Source organism: Drosophila arizonae, chromosome X (genome assembly GCF_054131065.1).
Source record: "Drosophila arizonae isolate 15081-1271.41 chromosome X, UAZ_ARI_1.0, whole genome shotgun sequence".
In the NCBI taxonomy this organism is placed as follows: domain Eukaryota; kingdom Metazoa; phylum Arthropoda; class Insecta; order Diptera; family Drosophilidae; genus Drosophila; species Drosophila arizonae.
Window position 1 is genome coordinate 9,424,108 of NC_142927.1, and position 18,310 is coordinate 9,442,417.

The 18,310-nt window shown below is 41.2% G+C and overlaps 2 protein-coding genes across 23 annotated transcripts in view; one reads left to right on the forward strand and one right to left on the reverse strand.

Moving 5' to 3' along the window:
* Positions 1-64: 64 nt before the first annotated feature.
* Setd3 (SET domain containing 3) lies at positions 65-16,940 on the forward strand. 2 transcript variants are annotated; one of them, XM_089474317.1, is made up of 4 exons: positions 65-217; positions 317-1,583; positions 15,649-15,978; positions 16,045-16,940. In XM_089474317.1, the coding sequence occupies exons 2-4, from the start codon at positions 556-558 to the stop codon at positions 16,541-16,543; spliced, it is 1,857 nt and encodes a 618-aa protein (XP_089330443.1). In that variant the 5' UTR covers positions 65-217; positions 317-555; the 3' UTR covers positions 16,544-16,940. The 2 variants fall into 2 exon arrangements, with proteins under 2 accessions (XP_089330443.1, XP_089330444.1); XM_089474318.1 differs by lacking the exon at positions 65-217 and having other exon boundaries at positions 304-1,583.
* LOC108619550 (uncharacterized) overlaps positions 3,093-18,310 on the reverse strand; it is an 86,480-nt gene continuing 71,262 nt past the window's right edge. For 19 of the 21 annotated variants that reach the window (XM_089474306.1, XM_089474314.1, XM_089474310.1 and 16 more), the window contains 2 exons: positions 6,329-8,330; positions 3,093-5,325 (listed from right to left, as the gene is read on the reverse strand). In XM_089474306.1, the coding sequence (XP_089330432.1) occupies positions 4,193-5,325; positions 6,329-8,330 (3,135 nt within the window). In that variant the 3' untranslated portion in view covers positions 3,093-4,192. Of the gene's footprint in view, positions 5,326-6,328; positions 8,331-10,481; positions 10,720-18,310 lie in introns of those variants that run through there. The other 2 variants (XM_089474316.1, XM_089474315.1) reach the window with 2 other exon arrangements.

Sequence of the window (18,310 nt, forward strand, 5' to 3'; positions counted from 1 at the left end):
CTTATCGTTTTGTGCTCAAGGCAAGTATGCAGCTTATCACAGTCGTTTGGTAGTGACATATAAATCAAAGCTGTATTGTTATATAAATAGAGGTAAAAATATATTGAAATTGCATATCATTATTTAACAAACAAATATAATATAAGCAAGTAAACGATTTACATATAAAATACATTATAATACAGCATACATACATTAATCTATCTACAGCTGCATGGTAAGTAATGAAATGATTAGAATTTTGTTTTCAATGCATATTTATAAGCATTATAGAGAAATCGCGTTTCAAAGAATAACTTCAGCCTTTCTTTGGCAGTTGTGCCATTGCTGGAATAGCGTGGAATTAAATCGATATATTCGTCGCACAGCGATACTAGGCGTGAGCTGCGTACCATTTCAAAACAGCTGTTGCTTGCGCGATTGCACGTGTTGCCAGAGCTGCATTTAATTTTTACCCTTATTTGGTTGTTGTTTTGGTATTTGCTGCTCGGCGGCGTCTTTTAACCGGCAATTGATAAACGTCAATTTGACTCCACAAAGAAGAAAAAACTCACCATGGGCAAAAACAAGCGCAACAAGCAACAACAGCAGCAGCAACAACAACAACAGCCGCAGCAACAAGAGAATCAACAGATCAAGCATGCGCTAGAAGCAGCTGCCGCATTTGCTGCAAGTGATGAAGCCGTCGCAGCAGTGGCAGCAGCAGCAGCAACAAAAACAACAACATCTACAAATAACAAAAAGCAGACGAGCAGCAGCAATAGCAACAACAACACAAAAATGCGCAACAAGCAGCAGCAGCAGCAGCAGCAACAGAATCAACAACAACAACGTCTACAAATAACAAAAGGCAGCCATATACCCAGCCTCAAAGACAAAGTTCGCCGCGCATTAAATCAGCTCGCCCAGGACATCTTGGAGCTGGTGCAAATGCAGCCAGCCAATGCGAACGATGAGTGGAAACAGTATGTGGAGCTACAGCGGCTGCTCGATCGCATGATCTTTCACGAGAAGCCGCTGCAAGAAGCCGTCTTTCCCGTGGAAGATGCCCAGCTGACTGAACAGACTCGATTGTCCAAGATTGAAGCCTTCAATGAATGGGCACGGGCCGGCGGTGTGAAAGCCGATTGTGTGGAAATCGCAACATTTCCCGGCTATCAGCTGGGCTTGCGTGCCACACGCGACATCAAGGCGGGCGAACAGGTACTCAGTGTGCCGCGAAAGCTTATCTTTTCGGAGGAGCTGCTACCTGAGAAGCAGCAACAGCTCTTTCGCAATTTCCCCACCCACCTGAAGGTCACATATACGCTGATTATGGAGAAGCTACGGGGCGCGGACAGCCCCTGGCAGCCGTTCATCGATACGCTGCCCTCGCGCTACAACACCGTGCTCTACTTCACCGTGGAGCAAATGCAACGATTGCGTGGCACCTCGGCCTGCTCGGCTGCTGTGCGGCATTGCCGTGTCATTGCACGCCTCTACGCCTCCATGTACAAGTGCGCCTTCATGCAGCTCGATGACAGCGTTATGGGCGGCATGGCAAATCTCTTCACCGACTACGGTCTGTGCTACGAGCTCTATCGGTAAGTGCATGAAACGTGTTTCAAAGATTTTCCCTGTGTTTCCCTTATGACGCCTGCTTAACGATTTATTCAATTATGCCCTTAAATATTTGCAGTTTCTCATACTAAGCGGCAATCTGATGATCTAGTTATTTTCTCTTTGTTTCTCTTAATGATACAGTTTAAGAATGTGCCATTTCCATGCAACTGTTTAAAGAATCATATTGCTGGCGACGCATTTCTTAATTTATTTTTAGAGTGCTCTAAACAGCCTTAGTCAATATACTTAGTTTCTAATGGAAAACAGATTTACTTTTATATTAGTCAATTTTTGTTTGCTTTCATGAAGTCTGAGTGTTTCATTCCCCATTTGCTGCCTTTCAGCATCTATGCGAAGTATACTGAAAATGTTATTTTAAGCAATTGTTTCCGTTCAGTGTTTCCATGTATTTGTTTTGCGGCTGCCCAACAGCTTATAACTGTTTCAATCAGCTGCATTCCTAGATATTTTCGTATTTTGAGCTTACATCCGTTTCACATTCCAGTGTTCCAGCTTCGCGCTGCTGATTGAGCATTTCGAAACAGCTTGAACTCGATTCACTGCGTTTTTTATCGTTTGATTTCCAACGTTCCTTATATACGCTTCAACTTGGAACAAAATTCCAATATTTTATGACCTTAAATTCCCAATCATCAATTGATATAACAATTTTTAAAAAATATTTGCTTTACTACATTTTATTTCCACAAAAAAAAAAAAAAAAAAAAGAAAAGAAAAAGAAATATAAATAACTAAAACTGAGAAAATAAATCGTAACTTATTTACATGCTTACATTTATGTATCTCTTTTATATATATTTAGATATATATATTTGTATTTGTATTTAGTTGGATTTCTTGTATTTTGTGGGCACAAAAAATTGAAATCGTGTTTCAAAATTCATTTCATATTTGTTTTATATTACTTTTTTTTGCAGTTATTCTAATTTGCCAGTGTTGGGCAGCTTGCCTAACTTTGTCTAGTGCACATGGGGTTTTGGCTATAGTAAAGTTGTTGTTTTTGTTGTAGAGCAATGAATTTAGTTTAGTTTGTTGGGATTCGTATCGATTGAAAAATTTATTGTCCTCAAACATTGTTTCTAAAATTTTTTTTTAGGGATATCCAACAGATTTTTGCATACTTTGTTTCGTCATTTATTTTGGTGCTCGCCCTCTCGCTCTTGCCCCCTCCCGTTCCTACTCTCTTACTCTCTCTCTCTTTCGTTCTAACTATGTATCCTCCTTTGCTTGTGCTCTAGCGAAACCCATTTCAAATTCTATTTGTGCCCCTGAAACGCAGTTTTTATTGAATCACTTATCTCGACTTTTCAGATGTTTTTGCATTTTCTACTTTCACATTTAATGGATTTTTGTTTTAGGTTAGCTGTAGTTCGAACTGTAAATAGGTCTAAGATTTAAATACTATTTATTTAAGTACGTGCCTAAGGCTAAATATGACACAGACCTACAAATTGCATTGACTGAATTTGTTGTTATATATTTATTAATTTTTTTTTTTTTTTTTACATATTTTAGAGAAGCCGCATGCTTTACTTTGTTCGTTTGGATCTGATATATTTTGGTTGAGGGTGGCGTTCCATTCCGTTTCTGCCCTTTTAAGCCCGATAATTGAGATGTAGCGGAAGCTGCAATTGAACAGACTCTTCTTGTTCTTCTATTACTCGCAATTTTTCTTTACTTCTCTCTATCTAGTGAGCTTTATTTGCTTTTGCTTCTCACTGCCAAAGTATTTTCTTGAACTTCTTCTTTGCTTTACTATGCTTCTTTCATGAGCTGTTGGTTTGTTTCTGTTTGCATTCTCTCCCTCTCTCTCTCTTCCTCTTTCTCTTGCTCCCTCTTTCGCTTCTCCCTTCACGATTGTAGATTGAACTTTTTGACTTGCCTTCAACCTCTCGTCTGGTTTTCATCTCTTTGTTTCTCACTTATCTTACCCTATTTCTTAATTTACTTACGTTTCTTCCTTCCCCTTTTGGCTTTGCAGCAAACTTTTCTCTCTACTTCACTGGAGATATTTCTTTACCTAAACTTGTTGCTTTTAGCTTCGTTTCTCTATTCATTTCTTATCTTGTTTCTGGTTACGTTTCTCATTTCGTTTCTCATTTCGTTTCTCAATTAGTTTTTCGCTGTGCTTTTCTTCATTTAATTAGACCTGAAGTTTGATCAAACTCCAATCTTTCTCCCTGCTATGCTCACTCTATGCACTGCCTCTTTCTCTCTCTCCAGTCTTTTACTTACTTCTCATCTCAACTTGTTCGAATCTTTTTTAAAAAACAATTTGTAGGACAGTGTCATATAAGCCATATGCAACGACTGTTTGTTCCTCTCCTTCTTCTTTCTTCGTTTCTTTTCTTTTACTATTCTTAATTGCAACCACATACACAAAAAAAAATTCCATTTCTCTTAGATTCATAAACTAGCATATTTTCCGTGTATATTTAGATTATGTTTATATATTATATATATATTTATAGTTTATATAAAACTTGGCCTAAACGGAGCGAATACCATCAACGGTTCTCTAGGGGTGTGTGAGAGTGTGTGTATTTGTTATCTAGAGTCTAGTGCTAAATTAATTATCGAATGATTTGCGCAACGTATCGAATAGGTATTCCTGCACCTCGGGCGAATTGGGATCCATGGTATTGAGTTTCTGATGCGTGCTGCGCAGTGTTAATGCCAATGAATTGACGCCACGCCCAGCTGCTGTTGCGGTGGCAGTTGCTGTTGTGGCCGCCGCGCCAGCAGATGTGGCCGTTGTTGCAGCCGCAGCTGATGTTGCTGCTGCTGCTGCTCCTGCTGCTGTCGTCACGGAGCAGCCCTCGCGGCTGAATAGCAACGAGCTCTGGCGCTGCAGCTGATGTGAGTGCTGTTGATGCTGATACTGATGGTGCACGGGCGTGTTGCACGACACTGTGGCAATGCCGAGTGCAGCCTTTTGCGGCTTGTGGCACATTTCGCTGCTGTTGTTGCTGCCGCTGCTGTTGGTGCCGCTGCTGCTGGTGATGACCAGCTCCTCCATGTGCTGGCGCAGCGAGGAGCGACGCGAGGCGTTCGCCGTCTGTGCCAACTGGGGCAGCTTACTCTTCATCGCATTGTAGGTCTTCAGGTAGCTCGACTTGCGCTTCCGATGCTGTTTCCAGCGGCACACCACAAAGATCACCATCAGTGTCGCCAGCGATGTCAGCACAATGGCCGCACTGGCCACCAGCGCCGATCGTATGCCCGCCGGCATGCTCGCATAGAGACTGCTCAGATGCTGCTGCGACATTGTTGTCGCCGCGGCTGCCGGACTACGGCGGAAGCCGTGCCCGGACAGCTCCAAGTCGAGCAGATCGTGTGCCCGCGCCACCTCATTCTCAATGGTATCGATGACATCGCTGTTGTCCTCGCTGGGCGCCAGTTTGCTCACATTGACGCTGCTCGAGCCGCCAAATGCATTCACGCTTAGATCAATGTCCATGCTGTTGCTGCTGCTGCTGTCGTCCTGCTCATGCGAGTCCAGCAGTAGGCGTGGCGGCGGCAAATAGTACGCGGTCCGCTTATCGTCCGCATTGACGCCGCCAGCTCGAGCTGTGGCCAGCGAGGCGAGCGCCAAGGTTTTCCACGACGGAAAGAAATTTAGCGACTTTTCGCCGCGCGGCTGCTGGTGTTGTTGCTGTGCTGTGGGTGTGGCTGATAGGGATGTTTGGGCATAGGCGGGTCCTACGGAGAGACAAGAGAAATTGTTAATAGTGTTTGGCGTATAAGCAGCTTTGTTTTGTTGTTGTGCGGTGTTTGCAGCGAGCTGTGGCTTGTGTTTACTGCCAGGTATGATCGCATATTTGGTTTATGTGTTATCGATAATTATCGAGGTATCAACAAGTTGGCTATCAACTTTATATATATAAGCAAGCATTGTGAACAGAGCGAGGTATTGGTAGCTATACAGACTATAGAGCTATATGATATATTGTTGTGTTATCGATAAATTTGTAAAAGTTGAATAGAATATAGCTACACTTCTAGTGATTTTAAGATTAATCGCTTGTCGATCTTTGGCTTATACAACATCCATGAGAGTATAGATTGCGCAGCTCTAAATCAATGCATGCGATATCGATAATTCATAAAATCTGACATGATCGATAAATAACAAAGAATATAAGCTCAAAAATGATTACTTTTAAAAAGGTTTTGAAATATCTCTAGCGCAGTTTCATTAAAATAAGCCTGGTGCTAGTTATCGATAACATAGAGCTGATAAATCAGAATAAAATAAAATGGATTCACAGTGGCAATAGAATCAATGATTATATGATTGTGTAGGCAACTTTACATTATATACCAATCGATAAGAGTGCTTCAGCAATAAATCGATAACATAAAACACACGTCAAATATGCCCAACATTCCCAGCGATTACTTACGTCTGTGCATTTGGCGTGCTGAGCTGCTGCCGCGCACTGCTGTGTGTGTGTTTGTTCGTGTGCCTTCCCGATCAACAACAACAACGACAACAACAGCAGACAAATCGAAATAAGGAAACAAATAAGTGAAAACAATAAGTGAATAGAGAATGGAAATCATAATCATGAATCGATAAATGGCAACAGCTCAGCAGGCGCCAAATACTCGCGCATAATCGCACACGCTCACTGCAGCAGCTGTCGGCGTCGCTGCTCGCGCTGGCGCTGCCGTTGACGTCGCAGCCGCAGTGCAGTTATACCTCGATTGCGATTGTTATCGATGCCATCGCTGGCACCATCATCACCATTTTCATTGTTCGGCTCAATGTCGATAATCGATGTGAAATAGCTGGAGCCCTGCGAGTCCGTTTTAATCTCATCCGGTTTCACGCTCTTCAAGTCGATCAAATTGAAATGCGGAAAATTTTCAAATGCCGTCACAATATCCATATTATCCTGCAGCACCACCTTCTGGCCGGGATAATAGCGGGATTGCTCACTGCCCGAGCTGAGGATCGTGGATAGGTGCAGCTGACTCGAGCCTCGTTTACGATGCTCGATCAGCTCCTCCAGCGTCATGTTGCGTTGCTCGAGCACTTTGAACAAACGATTGCCCGACCGTCGATCTTCGATTAGTTCGAGCAAATCCGTGCGATCGTCCACATCATCGACGAGCAGCAGCGGCTGTTGTTGTTGCTGCTGCTGCTGTTGTTGTTGTTGCTGCTGTTGTGTGCGTATGTGTTGCTTGGTTGGTCGCGCTGTTGCTGTCGGCGCTGGCAAGCGTATGTGATGCGTATTGCTTTCGACTTCATCGAAAAAGTTCTCCAACTCATCGTTGCCCTCCTGTTGCTCCTCGCTGCTGTTGTTGTTGCTGCTACTGCTGCTGCTGCTGTTGTATGTTGCCGCTGTGCTGACGATGTTGTCGTTCAACTCCAACTCCACATCTTCGATGCCTTCCACGGAATTTCTATCGTAATTGCTGCCAATAATATTGTCCCGCAATTGCTTCGTTTGCTCTCTGCTGTTGCCGCTATTGTTGTTGTTGTTGCTATTGCGTGTGCGATAACGTGTTGCTGTTAACAATTCACTGCTGTTTTCTTGCTCAGATATATCTGCTGCAGCAACTGTTGCTGTTGCTGTCGTTGTTGTTTCCAGCAACAACAATTCGTCCTCAGCTTGCTCTGTTGCTGCTGCCATTGTTGTGCCTGCTGTTGTTGCTGCTGCAGTTGTTGTTATTACTGCTGCTGATGTTGTTGTTGTTGTTGTTGGCGTTGTTGTGCTGCTCGTTGTTGCTTTGAACAGCCCATGTGGCTTCAGTGTGGAACGCATTTGCTGTCGTTTCTTGTAAAGCGGCAATCGTGTTGTTGTTGTTGTCGTTGAGCTGCTAGCAACAGTTGTTGCTGCTGTGCTGCTGCTTAGGCGCCGAGTGCTGCTGCTTTCGCGCGACGAGCTGCCAAATAGCTTCAAACGCTGCAATGCCGGCAGCTTATTTGGCTTGGGCTTGAAGAGTTCCTCCCGCGAATCCTCCAGCTGCTGCTGTTGTTGCTGCTGTTGATCCTCCTCCTGCGCCAGAAACGCGGCGGGTATGCGTCGGACACCATGCTTGTTGCCGTTGCCATTGCCGTTGCTACTGTGACTGGCTGCTGCTGCTGTCTTGGCCTCCTGGCTGGTAGCAGGCGCCACCGCTGTTGTCTGCAGCGCCAGCAGCGCATTCTGCTTGCCCTTGAGCAAATCGTCCAGCGACAGATTCTTCTGCTGCAATATCTCGCTGAGGCTGAGGCCGCCCGAGTTCTTCAAGATGTTCTTCAGATCAACAGACGTTTTGCTATTGCCTGTGGCGGCAATTGGCTGCTGCTGTTGCTGCTGTTGTTGTTCCTGGTCTTGTTTCTTGGCCTGGCCGTAGGGTCGACGGTAGGCTTTGCTGGCGCTCAAGGGGGGCGCCTCCGTCTGACGCAGTCGCTGGCGCTCGCGCTCCCTTTCTAGCGCAGCCATCGGCTCGCGTATGGGCAACTGTTTGCGTCGACCAGCTGCCGCATCCTCCACATGGCCGCGCCAATAGGCGCCATTCGGCTCGCCCTCCTCCTCGTTGGCACCCATCGTGGCTAGCGGCAGTTGCGGACGTCGCTTTCGTTTGCCTCCCCCTGCACCTGCTCCGGCTCCTGCTCCTCCGCCGCCCGGTCGTCTACGTGGCACTGCTGCAGCTGCCTCTGGCGTTGATTTGCCATCGTCCACAATGAGTGAGACGCCCGTTTGGAGCAGCTGCTGCAAATGATGCAAAACAGAGAGAGAGAGAGAGAATGAGAATGAGAAAGAGAAACATTGTTATCAGATGCTGCAAAAGAGATTTATTGCGCCGGTTAGCACATGGTCAGCGTTTCGATTGGCTTTCATTGATTGATGGACTGCATTGATTAATGACATTTCTGAATGCAGCAGCAATCAGTGTGCCAGCGAGTGTAGGTGTATGTGTGTTTGTATTTGAGTATCTGCGTGTGTGTGTGCGTAATCAATTTAACACTACTTTTCGCATATAATCGATAAACAAATGCAATCGTTGGTATACATATTAAAGCTGCAAAAGCTTTCGTTACTTAAAAGGTATTGAGTAGCTATCGTTTATCGATAGGTGCACTTATAAGCCTAGATATTGTTAATAAATGATCATAAATACTGACACTAATTATTATTATTATTTTCGATAGCCGCGTGTGTTCGATTTAATGTCCATAAAATATTGTCTGATCGATAACTGCAAATTTGTGTGACTATTAATTATTCATAATATTCGCTTTATCAATCTATGAAATTGTGTTAAATATATGTATGTTCTAGATTGTATATGTCGTGTTATCGATAGCACTTATGTATGACTGCTCCATAATGCACTTTAATATATATCCGTCGATATCAGTCGATAACGTAAGAATTGTACATGCATTTAATTTCGTTGAAATGTGTTTAATTAATAACTTATCATAGGTTGTTATCGATAGTTTCAATAACTGCAAATGGTTCGTTAAATTGATTTAGTTGGCAACGGTAAAATTTCAATGGTTGTGATATCGACAACTATAATATAATTTTGTTCAAATAACTTTAATTTATAGTTGTCATAATTGTGTTATCGATAGCTTTATATGCTTTGCTTTAATATCGTTAATCGATGTTAAGTTACACAAATTTAATTATATTTAATGGATAATGCTGGAAATTGCGCAAATGATGTTATCGATAACTGTTAATAATAGTTTGACTGATTTATGCGCTATTAAATTTGATTAACTCATCCGGCCAGCCAATCAATGTTTGCTAATTTCTCGGCTACATACTTGCCTTGAGCAGATGGCACCATCGTGGCAGACAAGCTGTCCAAACATCGTAAGCTGCCCGAATACTGAAATTGCATGGCAGATAGAGATGGTAATTGGGCAGAGCGAGAGAGATGCCATGAATTTAGCTATAGCCATTGACAGAGCTGCCAAACCGTGACTTCAGGCGCATTTCCGTTCACGTAATTAATTTTCAATTTAGCACCAAAGCCTTGCCATCCAAATAGGCAACCTGCTTACCACCCAACCACCCAACCCCAACGCAACCCATCTGCCGTAACCCTTGGGTGCTAGGTCCACGTCCCACGTTTTCTGCTCTGATGTCTGCATAAGTAGCGTGAAAGCTAGCCTGATTATTCGCAGTCGGATTATTAACGTGCATGGGCTTGTCCGTCCCCAGTCGGAGCCCAGCCACGCCCCCTTGTTTTGCCTGAGTAATTGGCTGGTTCCATTGGCAACTCTTTCTCTTTTGCTTCTGCTTCTGCTACTGCTCGTCCTCCTCCTACTCCCCTCTTAGGCTATCGTTCTTTTCCCCAGCTCTAATCAGTCTAATGCAAATGCCGATTTGTGCATTTATGAGCTTTATGAGAGTTGTTGTCTATGTGGGCGTGGGTGTGAGTGTACGCGTATGTGTGTTTGTGTGTGTGTGTCTGTGTGAGTCTGCGGTTTGTGCCTTGTTGCCCACATTGATGAAATTGATCAGATTGATTTTTGATGACCCACTAAAAGGCTTCTTATATTTGTATCACGCGATGTGGAATGCTTATCAAAGATTGTATATTGAATATGTATATATGTATAAATATTCAATATATAGAACTTTTTGGTATATATATGAGCTAGTTAGTGAAGCTAAATTAATTAAATTTTTTGACATTCAATTCCAAAGTATGTGTTATTTATACCATATAGAAATCTTCAGTATCTTACAAGTATATGACAGAATAAAAGCATAACACGTATGTATAAGAAAGAAAAATCCAAATACGACACAAACACAAATATATATAGGAACACAAATTTAAGTTCCAATCATTTTGAATCCATATTGAATTTTGAATACATATATTATGATTTAACGAACCTTATTGAAATTTATTGTCGTCTATATATTGTGTATACTTCTACCTGATGCTTGCATTCATTAAAGGCACAACAACTCCGAAACTACCTGAGCGAATAATTAAGTTGAAGGCTAATGACAAAACTAAATTGTTGACGTAAAAGTTAAGCAAACAAAGCGCCAAAAACTTGCTACGAAACTCATTACACAATATGCTAGCCAAAAACAAAAGCTGACAGAAAGAGGGAGAGCAAAGCGAGAGAGAGGAAAGCGAAAAAGTTTTTGCGACAACTGCAAACAATGCAAAAATAATGTAAAATTGAAAACACAAACTCATTCTGTCGCAGTCACAGAAATTTCAATATGGAATGGAACAAGAACGAAATGGCATGGAACGTCGCTGACAATGCAAGCAGCATGAAATAAATAAAAAAACGACGCAGATGCTAAGGGGCTGTGCTAGCTTGAGATGAGTTAGAGCGAGTCTATATTTTCTATTTCGATAACATATCGATCAGTAGATTTGAGGATACATATACATATGAATATACATTTGATAAATAAGCAAGAGAGATTATAGTGTTTATAGCATTTAGACAGTGTAAATGTATCATATACATTTCGATAACATATCGATCAGTAGATTTTAGCATATACCACTACACATTTGCTGGTAAATAAGCAAGAGAGAGTTTAGTATTTAGTGCATTGTATTGTATATGTATTATTTTCATTTCGATAACATATCGATCATTACATTTGAATATATACATATGAGAATACTTTTGCTGGGGTATAAGCAAAGTACAAATCTAAATTTTCCTATTATTATTTCCGATAAATTGTTGATTTTTACAGTCTTACATAAAGTCACTTTAGTTATTTCTACTTTTGTTATGCGCTCATCTCTATAGCTTCATAGATCCAATTTCAATTGCTGGAGAAAAGCGCATTAAACGCATTTGCTCTAAAATTAGTTGAGCTGTCTGGCAACGCTCGCTGTGTGACATGTTGTGTTGTTGTTGTTTTCGTTGTGGCTGTTGTCTACCTTTCAAATTGGATGAATACCAGCAAAAGCACTAGCTGCCAGGTTTTACTCTTTTTTTAGGTTTTGGTTTTGGGTTGAGGTATTTTTTTTGTATGCTCATTGAAAATGTTCAAGTAGGGTATGCGGCAATACTTGAATATGAGAATGTAGAGCAAACGAAGTTTATAAATTCATAAAAAAATATTTTCGATATTTATCGAAATCTACAAGCTTTTTCTCCATAGCTGAAAAACTTATGGAACTGTAAATTGATAGGAAGAGTATTTTCGATATTTATCGATATCTACAAGCTTTTTCTCTATAGCAAAAATTGATAGAAATTGATAGAAAATGTATTGTCGATAGTTATCGATACCTACTTATAGAGCTGTAGAGCCTAAATTTGCATTGCAAATTCATGTATATTCGTTTCATATATCGTATACAGGGCACGCTGCCGTCGTTCATTCAACGACGAGTGCACTCTTGTTTCAATTTGGCCAAGTTTTTGGCTGCAGAGATTGCATGCATAATGAAGATGGACGTCAATGGCAATCGAATTGTTTCATTCAGCAAAGTTTTAAACAAAGATCCCAAAAAGCGAATAGGAACTGAGCGCAGCTATGCCACAGTCAGCCAGCCAGCCAGCTAGACAGCCAGCTAGCCAGTCAGCAATTGGGCTCAAGAAGAAGAGCTCTCACTGTGGAATGAGAATGAGAAGACCAAGAACAAGGCGAAGAAGGAGGCGGCAGACACAACGGCAGAGGCAGAGGCAGCAGCAGCGGCGTGTGCATTGGGAGCAGCTTTAAAAATGCAATCCAGCGCGTGTTGTTTTTTGTTTTTTGTTTTTTGTTTTTTTTTTTTAGCTGTTGTTTTTGCAGTGCATTAAATCAAACGGAGACGCCCGAGAGAGCGAAAGAGAGGCTGGGAGACAGACTCTGATGTAGCATGTGTGTGTGTGTGTGTGTTGACAGCAATGGCAACACTTTAGAACTTGGCCTGTCAGCAACAGCAACAGCAACAGCAGCCTTAAAAAAGTTTGCGGCGTTTTTATAGTCACATAAGCTCACTTCCTTTTTTTTTTTTTTTTAATAACTTACTCAGCAACTAAAGCAGGGTATATTGGCTTTTGCGTCTGTTCAATTTGAAAGTTGGATGAGCAGTATTTATATGAAAATTTTACGTTTATGTTATATAGGATAATGTAGGTTTTTTGGATTCGTGAGTTATTTAAGGTCTATTTTAAAAACATCCTTTTATGCTGCATATATAAGACCTCAGTAGTTCTTTCGGCTCTGATTGATTCGTTTTTTTTTCGTCTGTTTCTTGTGACATCTGCTCAGTTGTATCTACTTGAGAATTCTAAGCTTCAAGAGAAAAAGCTAAAGCGAGTTTAAATAATTTCTACATGCAACTTCAATGGCAATCGAAGCTTCTCTTGTCTGTGTTAGATTATTTAGTGGAAGAATAGGGTAAATACAGTCAACTCTCGATAATTTGTAAACCGATAAAGCGAAAAACGCGATAAATCGATAAAAATTCTATCCCCTTGAACAAAATTCGTACTCAATAATTCTCGATAATTTGAATTTCTCTGTAAATGAAAAAAAAAAAAAAACAAAAAAAAAAACGGAACCCCTTGGCATTTAGAATTATCGGGATTCCACTGTAATAGGTTACGAATACAAATTCCATTCACTGTAAATTAATGTATATAAATATTTATGTGTCTTAAAGTAGCTAAGTTTGCTTCTGCACTCAGTTTAAAATCTCTCAAATTTGCATCAACAAATAGAGAATTTTTTGTTTTGGGTTAGCGAGCATTACGCAGTCGTTCTATGCCTCTCTGTTTTATAAATTTTTTCTTCTAATTTTTTGTTGTTGCTTCTTCTGTTACGCTCTGTGCCATTTTTTTTTGTACGTGCACCTTTTGACCCTATTTCCGGGCAGCGGGCAGTTTATTGCCCAAGCTGTTGAGCTGCAGCATCTTCTTCTAGTTTATCAATGCCATTGTTGTTGTTATTGTCGCTGCCTGATGCAGTCGATAAATGTCAATGTTAGCGTTAAAGTTGTCATCAGCCGTGAAAAGAGAAGGAAATGCATAACTCCCTCACGTCTGAGCGCTCCGTTGCAGTTGACATAAAGTTGACGTGGGCTGTGTCTTTATTTTTTAATAATAAACGAAGGTCTGGGAACGCCATCAACTTTAAGCTGGCCCTAAGCCATGATGATATAAATAGCTTATACGATATAGTATATCCCTTTCATTTATGTCTCCAAGTGCTACCAGGTGGCAACGCTTTATTACTTATAGCGCATCTATGGCTTAGTAGAGCTGGCATTTGAGAGACTTTTAATTTATGTTGGAGCTCAGTTAAGTTTTTCACACATTTTGGTCATCATATATTTAACGAGCACTCACTAAATTTAACTAGTACTTGGGAAGTGTAATCAAATTATTAGCTCTATAAAGTGCTTGTAAATTCCTTCATGAAATTTTACTATACACTCAAATTTCTACTGGACGCTCAGTCTAACCGTTTAGCTGTGCAAACTTTGTAGTAATAGAGCTGTAGAAATTTGTCTACGATCATCAATAAATTGTCAGTGCAAGTAAAAATGAGAAATGCGGGCACGAAATGGGGCTATACAGCGTCTTTGGCTGTCCTGGTATCCTCTGCTATATATACACCTATATCTAATATATTCAATTATATAATCGATTGATCCTTATCGGTCTTTAATCGATCGATAGTAAGTTCCCCCAAATGCTCGAAGTACGAGTAAAACGAATGAGAACTCAAACGTTTTATGCCTCATCAGTTGTGTCGTTAAGATATGAAATTTGAATGTCAAGGAGTCAATACCTAATGATAAAGCAACCTCTTTATAGAATACATAGTATATATCTATATATAGATATACGTAAGTCGAAGGCTTTCGAAGGCCAGTGCTTCACTTTAAGGCTCCTTATAGATTGCTCTCTATAGCTATCTCCTCTATTGTTCATCAATCAATTAGTCAGTAGGACAAAGAATTCTCTGAACAACCTCTAAGCCTGGGGGAAACTTTATTACTGAACGTGGTAGCTTTGTACCTTTACTATATCAAATATATATAAATACATTTATAAAGCAACAACTTTGTTATGTTTGATGCACTTATGAAATATACAAGTGAAATATTTTGGCAATTTTTGGCAGCAAAGACCCGCTCAAAGGACATTAATGGTCTCCTACAAAGGACTTAAGTGCTGCGGGGGTAGGACAGGGTACTTTTCGGGAATTGTTCTTGTTGTTGGGGGGAAAGCCGCAAAAAGCTGCTTAGCCGCTGCTTGTCGCGTTTTGTTGTTGTTGTTGTTGCTGTTGTTGCTGTTGGCGATGTTCAACCAAAGCATGCAATAGACCCGCCCAAGCCTCGTTGGCTTGTGTTCGACGCCACTGACCGTGGCAACCCTTTCGACTTGCTCGTCTTGTTCTGCTTCTTGTTTCATTCTCTCTCTCCCTCTGGGTTTTTTTTTAACCACTTCAAACAAGTTGCTGCTTTTCATAATTAAATTGAAAAATTTATGCGCAATTAAATGGAAAACTTTGCTTTGTGGTCCAAAGCAACGCAAAAGCCAATGCGAGGGCGAGCGAGACAGGCAGCCAGACAGAGGGAAAGAGAGGAGGGGAGGGGGACAACGACTGGCTATAAATAGATGTAGTTGCATGTATTTGATTAGCGCAACTACATGATTAAAAATTTTGTATTATTTGAAGTTTAGGGAAATTCAATTAAAATGAAAACGATGGCTCGACTAACGTATACCTTTATGATAGACTAGCGCATGCCCTGTAAACAAGCGTATTAGTTAAGATATGAATCTCTAAATTTTAATACCATATATCACAACTTTTTTAATACCCCAAAAATCTATCCGAATTCTTAAACTAAACTCTTCTATGTCGAATCAAGCGACAATTGAGTTAAAGAATCTACTCTAATATGAATTGCATATAGCTAGCCGGTAGTAGTAGTTTTTTACAGGGTATATGTCAAGTGTAACTGCAAATGGCTAAAGAGCGCAATGTCTGTGGTCTGACAAATTATATAATTATTGCATAAAGCGATGACATTCTCCATTATAACTAATCCCTTCTATCCTCTTACATCCTTCAGCTGGGCCGTATCAACGGTAACAACGCGTCAGAATCTGGTTCCGCGAGTGCTGGGCGTTGAGGACGGCGGGGAGCTGTCAAGTCAATTCGAGGGCTTTACCGAAGGGGCCGATGGGAAGCAAGAGATACCGTCGGATGCCGCTAATTTACCAATATCGGCATTGATACCCTATTGGGACATGGCGAACCATCGCTCTGGCAAAATCACCTCGTTCTATGACCAGGCCGCTGGGCAAATGGAATGCACGGCCCAGGAGGCGTACAAGTCGGGCGAGCAATACTTTATCTACTATGGCGATAGATCCAATGCGGATCGACTAGTGCACAATGGGTAAGTATTCGTTGGTCTAGCAAACTCTGTCGTTTACTCTCTCATTCTCTTCCTGCCTTCGCATAGCTTCGTGGACATGCAGAACCCCAAAGATTATGTGCAAATACGCTTGGGTCTCAGTCCAACGGATGCGCTGGCCGAACAGCGTGCCATCCTGCTCGCCGAGCTGAACATTGAGCGTAAAGCGGAGCTGCGTGTACTGCCCGCACCGGAGCACATATCGGGCGAGCTGTTGGCATTTGTGCGCGTCTTCAATATGAGCAAGGAGCAGCTGGAGCACTGGTGCAGCGACTTGGAACGTGCTGTCGACCTGCTGCACATCGACTGTGCACTCGAAACGGACCTGGAGACACGCACCTGGCAGTATTTGTACCAGAGGCTCAAGCTGCTGCTCGGCGTGCTCGAGGCGACGCTCAAGGAGGCCGACGAGCTGAAGCAGCTGGAAGCACTGCAGCAGCAGGCCGATGCATCTGAAATTGATATTATGGTACTTCAATATCGTCGACTCGAGCGTCGCATACTCAGCGATGCGCTCCAATATGCACAAGAGCGTTTGAAGGTCTAAGATCTAGCTCGATTCGACATTAATTTTTGTCCCGATACAAAGACTACGAAGCCTATCCTAGTGAAGCCTAAGATATAAAACTAACAAAACGGCCATCAATTTTATTTGTCGGCTCTAAATTTGGAGTTTCATAGATATTTTTCATGCTTGAATTTTAATTAATTTATTTGTGAATCAATTTAAAATTTTGCAATATATCAATTGATTTGCATATCATAAATATTCTCGATATCATCTGCATTAAATTATTGCTTCTATAGTTTTTTTTTTTTTTAATATATATATATTTTTATATAGAGTTTGCTAATGATTTTTTAATTTTAATTTGATTAATGTCATTTAATAATTGTTTTATGTTTGTTTCTTGCGCCATATGAAATAAATGCAATTAATACCATTTGGTCAACCACTTGGGTCAATCTTGAGGGCTTCAACAAATAGACGTTCGATTTAAGGGAATCAAATGTGAATTAAATTCACAAAGTTTCGTGAGAAATGAAATAATTTAACTAGACTTATCTTGCATGCACAATTGATATTGATTAAATAATTAAAGTAGATGGCGAAATGACTTTAATTGGAAATATGGAAGTCAAAGTGGAAATAATCAACAGCAGCAGCAACAAATCAACAGACATCTAAAACAAAATGCAACAACAACAGCAACATAAACTCTAATCAATCAGCATTCACAATATGCAACAATCGATATATGACCTACACTATACAACATACAATCATTAACAACAGGCTACAATTTACAATTTAAACTCAATAACAGGACATAATAATAGACAACGAAGGTTGAGAATAGATAACAACATACAACAATAGCAACGTAGAGATACGTTGAGTAAAAATCAACCACATCAACAGCGCCGTCGAGCTCAACCATTATCATTAAAAGCAGCATCAATATAAGCAACAACAGCAATAGCAACGACAACAGCTCTCAGCAACAACATGTGATAACAACCACAACAAACAACAATAGCAAAACAACAAATCTAACAAAAAAAGGCAAAAGAAATGGGAAAGCATCGTCCACAAAATGGGCGCATCCAATGCAAATGAGCATTAAAAACGAAATCGCCTTAAAATGTATGAAAATGCGCTTAAGTGCTTAAGTAGCATAGACCCTACACACACACACAAACACAAACACACACACACACACACACACACATATACATTTACACGCACCCATGCAATTACCAGAGACACATTGAGACGTAGCATAGAGCATTTGGATTAAAACAAGCCATGCTTCTAACCACGTGTCCATGCGGCCGCCCCTTTGTGTCATTGTTGCTGTCTGTGGTCTATACATATACATACATATATACATATATGTGTGTGTGCGTGTGGTGTGCGGCTACGTGTGTGTGCGTAGATTTATGTAAAGCATTGCTGTTGTGCGTCGGAATACGTGCGTTCGAATTTTGATGGGACGCAGACAAGCAGAGAGATGGGCCGACACGGACACTGGGACGAATGGGACAGTTCAAATATGCCATAAAGGATACCCTAACAAGTAAGAAAGCTCTAGTCGAGACTACTCGACTACGAGATCCCCTGAACCCTTGGAGTAATAGCTATTTCAATAATTTTTCGCGACTTTCAGCTTACACAGGAAACACGCACACACACACACACACACACACACACACACACACACGCACGCACGCACGCACACACGGGCATACATACACACACATACATACACACACACACACATACACAAACAATTACATACATATACACACA

What these genes read in the sequence shown, in the direction of transcription:
- Setd3 (XM_089474317.1), top strand. Translation starts at nt 556, where the DNA reads ATGGGCAAAAACAAGCGCAACAAGCAACAACAGCAGCAGCAACAACAA. An exon ending in CTGTGCTACGAGCTCTATCG is followed by an intron (nt 1,584 to 15,648) that starts GTAAGTGCATGA and finishes TACATCCTTCAG; the next exon opens with CTGGGCCGTATCAACGGTAA. An exon ending in GATCGACTAGTGCACAATGG is followed by an intron (nt 15,979 to 16,044) that starts GTAAGTATTCGT and finishes GCCTTCGCATAG; the next exon opens with CTTCGTGGACATGCAGAACC.